Source organism: Podarcis tiliguerta (genome assembly GCF_965153285.1).
Source record: "Podarcis tiliguerta genome assembly, chromosome: 2".
Lineage (NCBI taxonomy): Eukaryota > Metazoa > Chordata > Lepidosauria > Squamata > Lacertidae > Podarcis > Podarcis tiliguerta.
The window spans coordinates 83,035,971-83,044,762 of NC_139535.1; the positions used below are offsets into that span (position 1 = coordinate 83,035,971).

The window sequence follows — 8,792 nt, forward strand, 5'->3', positions numbered from 1 at the left end:
ATTGATGACCACAGGGCACGTTTAGGTGCATATGGGAAGAGATGGTTATTCAGTCACTGTGGCCCCAAGTCATGAAAGATGAGATGCTAAAAGGACAACTGCAAAATAAAGGCTTGAAATTATGGAGGCAACCCAAAAGTGAATGTTCAAATGAAGAATGTAGCTAGCTACCTGAAGCCACTGTTGAAATACCTCCTGTAATTGACTGGCTTCTAGAGACTAGTCAGTTTTGGAAAATGGCATAATTATCTGGCTGATCTCATAAGGGGAGATGCCATATCTCTGAAAATAGGCATGGACAGCTCATCTGGGACCCCTTTAGTTCTCCCACGATTGATTTGGGGGCCCGGAAAGAGAAGATGTCAGAGACTGCTACTGAGACTTAAAATAATAATAATAATAATAATAATAATAAAAATAATAAAAACTGGCAGATGCTCACGTCCAGGAACTGGGAGCTGGCTCTTTAGTTCTCACTTGCTCACTGGAGACATTGCATATAGCTCAACAGTCCAAGTCTGTGAAGTTGCCCCAAACTTTCCTCATTAAAAATGAAGAGTCACTAGAGACTACCTGCTCTGTAAAAAGTCATTGGCCACCTGTTTGAAAGCTAGCCACAAAAGGCAACTGGTTTTTTTTGGGGGGAGAGGTTAGTTTTTGTTTTATTAAAGATTTTCTTGTTTTACAAAAGTGTTTGCAATGTCTCTCTCGTATCCCCCCCCCCATGTAACATTTTTACAAATCAGTTTCATTTGTTGAGACTTTGGGAAGAAAAGGGGGAAAGAGGTGGAGGGGAGGAAAGATGGGTGGGGGTGGGGTCGGGCGACGGTGTTACTATTTTACTTACTATATGTAGGGTTTGGTGTCAGCGTTGCTTGTGTAGGTTCTTTGCTGTTCACTCCAAAACGCCCACCCACCCCACTCACACACGAAAACAAAGTTCAACACAGCCAATCACAAATGAACAACCACACCCTAGGCCAACCCCAACCTCTCTCACCACCAAAGGAACACAAGTGAACAAAAGGCAACTGTTCTGCTGACAAGGCACATATTACATTTATTCTCTCTACATATATATGCTACTATAGAATTCTGAAAGAGATCAAAACCCCCCCAATTCATGCTATTTTCTGAGTCAATATGGAGGTGCAGCAGCTTGAGGCTTCTCTGAAACTGGATCTACTTGGTCCTTGGTGTAAGCAAGAGAAATTTTTTGACCTTCAGAGGCTGCCAGTGAGACTGCATTCCACAATCCTCCAACGTTCATTGTGGAGACTTGATGGATAGATTTCTCATACATCCAATTTTGTTATTAACAACTTCATGTTAAGCATGCTGATTTCATTTCCTATTAGAGGATAGCCCCTGCTAAACCGGCCTCTTCAAAGTTTAGTTTTGTATTTTGCGCATGGAGTAGTGTACAATATCAAATGATTGCAGAAGATGTCAGAAAGATAAACACTGTACCTGCAAGAGATCTTCATTTAGGACTTCTGTTTTTTCAGCCCTAAAGAGAGAGAGAAAAGAAGGAAAATGTAATTCAAGACAGAGAAACCTTTGTGGGGGGAAAATGAGTTTTATCTTTGAGCTGGTTGTCTGTTTATTAATGGTTTCATTAATGTTCTTATTTGACGGGATGTAGTTTTAAAAAAATGTATTCTACTTCGTCATAAATGGAATTGTATTTTTTATCTGTTATTGTGTAAGCTGCCTTGAGTGAATTTTAGACATAATGGTGTACTATAACCACTTAATCTTTGTTATTGAAAACAGCATGCCTGACTAAATGAGCATTGAGTCTGATCTAGCAAGGCTCTTCCTACATTCTGGAGTCATATTCCCCACCCTCCAAATTAAAATTAAAAACCCCCACCCTCCCAAATTCCTAAACTGTTGTTCATAATTAATACATTCTGCCTTCACCCCCAGGTCATTTGAATATCCCCTTTCAGCACTTTCTCCAGTACTACAGTATCCTTTTCAAGACAGGTGACCATAATGTTAAATATGGCTGCATTATAGATCCATGAAACTTGGTTTAAAAGGGAGGGGGGAACCAATGAGTTCCTAACACAGAAATGACCCTTTTCAATATAATAGTACGCTGATCGAAAGGAGTTTGTACTCCTTTGCCTTGTGTATAATGCATTCCTCAAATGTAAATAAAACTGCCATGTGGCAAACCGCAGCTAAGTGCGGCTTTTTGTTGTACTTGTACATAAATCAGCCTAGCATCCCTGACTTGGGCATATACCTCAAGCCGTTGCCTTAACAAAGTGCTAAAACCAACATCATCCTTGTGCTACCCAATCTAAGCCATAACCTTCTCAACCCATTGCCCTTCAGGATGGTTTTAGCTAATATCTAATTTATAGCTAGGTAAAGGTAAAGGTACCCCTGACTGTTTGGTCCTGTCACGGACGACTCTGGGGTTGCACACTCATCTCACTTTGCAGGCCGAGGGAGCCGGCGTTTGTCCACAGACAGCTTCCGGGTCATGTGGCCAGCATGACTAAGCTGCTTCTGGTGAACCAGAGCAGCACACGGAAACGCTGTTTACCTTCCTGCGGGAGTGGTACCTATTTATCTACTTGCACTTTGACGTGCTTTTGAACTGCTAGGTTGGCAGGAGCTGGACCGAGCAATGGGTGCTCACCCCGTCGCGGGGATTCGAACCGCCAACCTTCCGATCGGCAAGCCCTAGGCTCTGTGGTTTAGACCACAGCGCCACCCACGTCCCTTAAATTTATAGCTACTCCCACCTTATTTCTTTTCCCTTCCTTTGGTATTTACATAATAGTTGAACCTTCATCTCTTTTTAGTAGCCACCCACTCTGCTATTCTTCCCTCTTCATCTTTTTTTGTCTCTAGACCACGTATACCCATCATACTTTCCTCCCGAACAGATCTTTCTCCTTTAGCTTTACAGCAGTTTGATCTTCATAGCGAAACCATAAAATCTAAAGGCTTCAAAACTCATATTTCACTGAAGATCCTTTACCCATCTGAAAGCTTTCTAAACACCTTATGTCAGTTCTGTCTCTAACAGCTGTGATGTGTAGGCTCCCTTTCTTCAAATAGAAGTGCTATATATTGATGTTTGCCAAATTCGCATCTATCAGATGAACTTTCTACCCCCTTCCTCCTCCCACTGCCTCAACCAATTGGTTACATTAGCCACTATTACTCCAGGATAAGAGCCAATTATTAATACTTCAAAAAAAGATGCATGATTCTGATACATCACATAGCAAAGGATCGCTCTATTTACCGTACTTTTCTGTGTATAAGACGAGGGTTTTTTTTAAAAAAATAGGATGTTTAAAATTTGGGGTTGTATTATACACGGATAGTGCATAGGGGGGATGAGGGAGTGGTTGCTTCCATGAGCCAAAGATTGACAGCGGCTATCGGGCATGTTATTGGGGGCTGTGGCAAGGGCTGTTCTCGATTGTGTGTCTCTGCGTCAATTGGGCAGGCGATGGTTGGCTTCTGCCGGTGAGGGGACAGATGAGTGGTGGCTTTTGCGACGTGTGCGAGTGGCAGCGTAGGACAGTCGGGTGAATGGTTTTCAGCAATCCCCCCTAAACAAAATAGGGGGTGTCTTATACACGGGTTTGTGTGTGTGTGTGTGTGTGTGTGTGTGTGTGTGTGTTATACACAGAAAAGCACGGCACTTGGCAGGGGGCGGGGGCAGCGTGCAGAGATGAATCAGAAAATGAATCAGAAAATTTCTAGACCTCTGAATTTCATCAACAAGGCATGCTTCTGCAGAAGTTCAGAGGGTGAAATGAGGAGACTGTAAACCAAATACATTGTACTCAAGGTAAAGCGAGGTGACGGAACGTGAAAGTTCCATGAAGCATTTTATCTGCGATGGCTCATTCATATATGCAAGCCAAGATTTGAGGTTGCAGTCATCAAGCAACAAATGTGTGTGTGAATCAAGTCAGAGCCCAGGTAGCCTTTGTGTCTTAAGAGTTTTCCCAGCCTCACCCTGAGTCACACAACAGAAATCTTTCTCCACCGGAAAACACACACACACGTTAGCATGTTACTCCAGATCAGTGATGGCCAAACTTGGCACTCCAGCTGTTTTGGGACTACAACTCCCATCACCCCTAGCTAACAGGACCAGTCATCAGGGATGACAGGAACTGTAGTCCCAAAACAGCTGGAGGGTCAAGTCTGGTCATCACTGCTCTAGAGTCTAGGCTGTGCTTTAATCTCAGTTCCTTCTGCATAGCTTCCTATTGGAAACTGTGGCTAGAAAGCTTGCCAGCAGACACAGAGTCCGTCATGCATCCCTAACAAGAACACTTATATAAAAAGAGAAACTTGATCATGTTAAATGCTGAGCGCCCGCAGCCTTGCAGCTAATAAGGCAGCCGCATGAACCCAGAACTGTTCATGCTTTGCTTCCTTGTGACTTCGTGCTTAACAAGCCAACACAATTAGCATTCACAGTGATGCCCATGCAGATGGGGACCATGTTTGCGGAATGACAGCATCAACACATATTAATGTATCTCAAAAAGGTTGCATCAGCACCGGCTGTTCAGAGATAAGGGTGGGCTGCCTAAGCAGGCAAACCGAGGAAGGGGTTGCAGTTCACATAAGGCACATGCACACTTCCCTCTGACTGGACTTCACTGATTACAGCCGCCGCCGCCAACCATATATGCATGTGTGTGAGCATGTGCATGCACACACAGACAATAACATTTCATGTATCAGATGTAGCGGAATGTAGTCTGTGAAATATTATGCCATAATAAGTGGGTTAGTCTTTAAGGTGTCACAAGGATCTGTTGTTTTTGCTCCCACACACTAATGTGAATGTCTCCCATCCCACAACTGAAACTAGTGAAAGAGTTACCAGTATGAAATGAAGGTGCTAATAAGGTCATGTGGAACATATAGCTGACACTGTGCCAAGCAGTAAAATTTGTGAAATTGATCTGCAATGCAATACAGTTAGCAAGATAAATGACTCTCCCAGAAGGTAACAGTGTAAGCATGGCATCTTCCCTCCTCCAGATAATCTATCTTGACACACCCAGGTCTTACATGCTGATACTGTATTGTGAGGCAGAATGTCTAGACAAGTAGCTAGCTGTATCAATAAAATCATAGAATTGGAAGGGTCATCTAGTCTAACCCCCTGCAATGCAGGAATCTCAGCTAAAGCATCCATGACAGATGGCCTTCCAACCTCTGCTTAAAAACCTCCAAGGAAGGAGAGTCCACCACCTCTCATGGGAGTCTGTTCTACTGCTGAACAGATCTTACTGTCAGAAAGTTTTTCCAAATGTTTAGTTGGAATCTCCTTTCTTGCAACTTGAAGCCATTGGCTGTTGAGTCCTAACCTCCAGAGCAGGAGAAAACAAGCACGCTTCCTCTTCCATGTGATGGTCCTTGAGATATTTGAAGACAGCTATCATAGCTCTTCTCAGTCTCCTTTTTTCCAGGCCAAACATACCCAGCTCCCTCAACTTTTCCTCATAAAGCTTAGTTTCCAGACCCTTGATCATCTTGGTTGCCCTTCCTCTGCACACATTCCAGCTTGTCAACGTCCTTCTTAAATGGTGGTGCCCAGAATTTGACACAGCATTCCAGGAGTGGCCTGAACAAGGCAGAATAGAGTGGTACTCTTATTTCCCTTGATCTGGACACCATACTTCTGTTGCTCCAGCCTAGAATAGTGTTAGCTTTTTTTTGCTGCTGCATCACACTGTTGACTTATGTTAAACTTTGGTCCACTAAGACCACTAGATCCTTTTCACATGTACTGCTAGTAAGCCAAGTGTCCCCCATCTTGTAGTTGTGCACCTCATTCTTCCTGCCTAAGTGCAGAACCTTACATTTGTCCCTATTGAAATTCATTTTGTTAGTTTGGACCCAGGTCTCCAATCTGTTAAGGCCATTTTAAATCCCAATTAGGTCTTCTGCGGCATTAGCTACCCCTCCCAGATTAGTGTCATCTGCAAATTTGAGAAGAATCCCCTCAATTCCTCCATCAATGTCACTTATAAATTATGGTTTCGCCCTCACTATGCAGATAATTTTTTTAATAATTTATTAACAAGACTACAGAGTCACTGTGACTTTAGCATGTCACCATTGCCTTGGCACTGCACCATGCTCAGTCCGCTGATAACTTATTAAGAAGACTGCACAACATTATGTTTATTCTGCCTATACACTGTCACTAGCAGAATGTTTTTCCCTCCAAGATGACCTGTGCGGTCAGAGTGTCCTCTTGCAATGATATGCCTCAGCAGTGTTTTAGTTAGCCTGCTCTTAAAAGATGACTCAAGTACAGACAACAAATGTTCCATTTGCCATCTTATAGCAACCAGGCAAGCTGTTAACTGGGTGCTGGATCAGATGAGGTTTCTGAATGGTTTTCTAAAGCAGCCCCACACACCATGCATCGCAGTAACCTGAATAAAGGTGGTTGGTTCCATTGGCAAGGAGCCAACCTAAACTAGTGAAAAGCACTTCATGCCACAGATGCTACCAGGACATCCAAAGTGAGACCTGGATTTAACATCATCCTGCAAGCTGCAAGGGGTGTTCCAGCCCACCCAGAACTCTTTGAATATCTGCCCTTATGAGAGTTGGACCACCCGCAAACAGTGACTCAGTCATATCTGAATTGCTTTTCAGCTTATTTGCTTTCAACCAGCCCAATACCAACTCACGACATCAGTTTTAAACTTCTGCCAGCAGCACTCACAATTTAGAGAAAAAGGAGAATTATGGGAAGGGTAATTAAGAGTTGGGGGTCATCAGCTCATCAGCACATTAATGACACTCCGTCCCAAATCCCCCTAAAACTTCCCCCAATGGTTTCATATCAATGATGAGCCACATTACCACCATCATCATTATAATATATTTATTTATACCTCGCCTCCCACCCCCCCGACACCTCATGCAAAGCAGTTCCAAAAGCCTCTTGGACAACTAAGTCTTATGTTGGTGATACACTGAGATTTCAGGAGAATGTGAACTGGGATAGAATAACTCCACCGGGTCATGGTAATGTGAACCAAGCCAGAGTCATCAGCCAGGATTTCCTGAACTTGTATGAAAATAAAAGCTCTTCAAGCCCTGCCCTGCTGGCTTGTTGACAGAGCAACTAAGGTCACCCTCGATCGGAGAAGGATCAGAAGGAGGAATAGCTCGCACTTCTCTAGATCCCTTTCCATTCCCTCATGGAAGGGGCTCTGTGCTAAGCAATGCATGCAGCAATTTAAAGCATGCAGAAGATGCACCTGTGGCCAGCCAAATTGCCACTAATACACAAGACTGCTGCCGAGGATGGTATTACAAAAGACCACTCTCCCTACCCTGTGGCTTTTATCTTTCTAATCACAGATCACACACAACACAGATGCATCACTAAATACCTCTTAAATGTGCCACAAGCTTTTCACTAAGCTTCTGAAGTACTTACACTTTCTGTGTTGCCTTTTAGACAAATGAGCAGAAGCCAAAGCCTTGTAACTTCTAGCTCTGATGCAAAGAAACTTCTGTTATGCTCTGAACATAGCATAGGTAAATCAGGGGTGCCTAAGCCATGAGTCACATCTGCCCCCAATAGGTTTTTTGTGTCCCCCTTAAAGGCCACTTCCCCAATTTTCCAATTCTTAATTTTCAAATATTATGTGAACTGTTCCTATCAACTTTCTGCTATGATACTATGATGCCACCACATCATGATCACAGTTTGGTGGTCCTCAAGACCCCTGCAATATCTGCATTAAAAAAATGGCCTAGCTGAACAACTAAAAGTCATGGCTTGGGCTAAACCTCTACCCTTCCAATAGAGTTGTACATGCAGGAGGCTGCAAGAGGCAGGGGGCAGGTAGGGAAGAAGGGTGAGATGCAGCCTCGGGGACTGTAGCAATGATGCCGAATAAGTCTCTGTAGGAAGAGCCATATAGCAATGCACAGAAGAACTTATTTCCTAGCATGTAAGTAGGGGGCAGATTTATAGGGCTATGAGGACATAAGAACACAAGAAGAGTCCTCCTGGATCAGGCCAAATGTCCATTTAGCCCAGCATCCCACTCTCACGGTGGACAACCACTGCCTTTGGGAAACCAACAGGCAGGAACTTCACTTATAATTCACAGCAACTGGCATTCAGAGGCATGCAGCCTCAGATAGTGGTGGTAGAACATAGCCAATGTGGCTAGCAGCCATTGATCACCTCATCCTAAATAAGGCCAAAGATTCCCATCTCTCCACGAGCTGTTACTGCACTGGGCATTCATTACTGCTGCTTAGCACTCACAAGAATTACTGGAGCAAGTAGCAAGCTCTATACACCTCAGTTAAAAAATACAGTACTTCTCACAAATTAAAAATGCTGAAATGTTGCAAGGATGAGAACAGGTGCAGAAGGCATGTCGCTGAGCATGTGTTTAGCCTAAAAAAACACAAATGGCACAAGGATACAGTGCAGGAATGCCAGCTGTATTCAAAATGAAGAGCTACTTGGATGGAGGGAAGGAGAAGAAGAAATTGGCCCAATCATCCAAAGAGGGAATATGGGTTAAATATCAGGAAAAAGCAAGTGATAAGCAACAAGGAGCTTTGGAGTGTGATTCACTGAAGGATTTAAAGGAAGATCTTTATAGGCATGTGCTGTGGGTGCTTTAAGTATTTATGTGATTCTGCCCTGGAGAATAAATGTGCATGAGTAAGGCTGATGGGAATTAGATCAAACTATGCAGTGTTACTGCTGCTATTATGCCTAGAAACCTCTGAAATGG

The 8,792-nt window shown here is 43.5% G+C and overlaps 1 protein-coding gene across 9 annotated transcripts in view; it reads right to left on the reverse strand.

Moving 5' to 3' along the window:
- The window catches only part of ARHGAP44 (Rho GTPase activating protein 44), an 83,282-nt gene that overhangs the window by 34,185 nt on the left and 40,305 nt on the right, over positions 1-8,792 (reverse strand). For all 9 annotated transcript variants that reach the window (XM_083429783.1, XM_083429782.1, XM_083429778.1 and 6 more), the window contains exon 2: positions 1,471-1,510. In XM_083429783.1, coding sequence (XP_083285909.1) covers positions 1,471-1,510 — 40 coding nt within the window. The remainder of the gene's footprint in view (positions 1-1,470; positions 1,511-8,792) is intronic.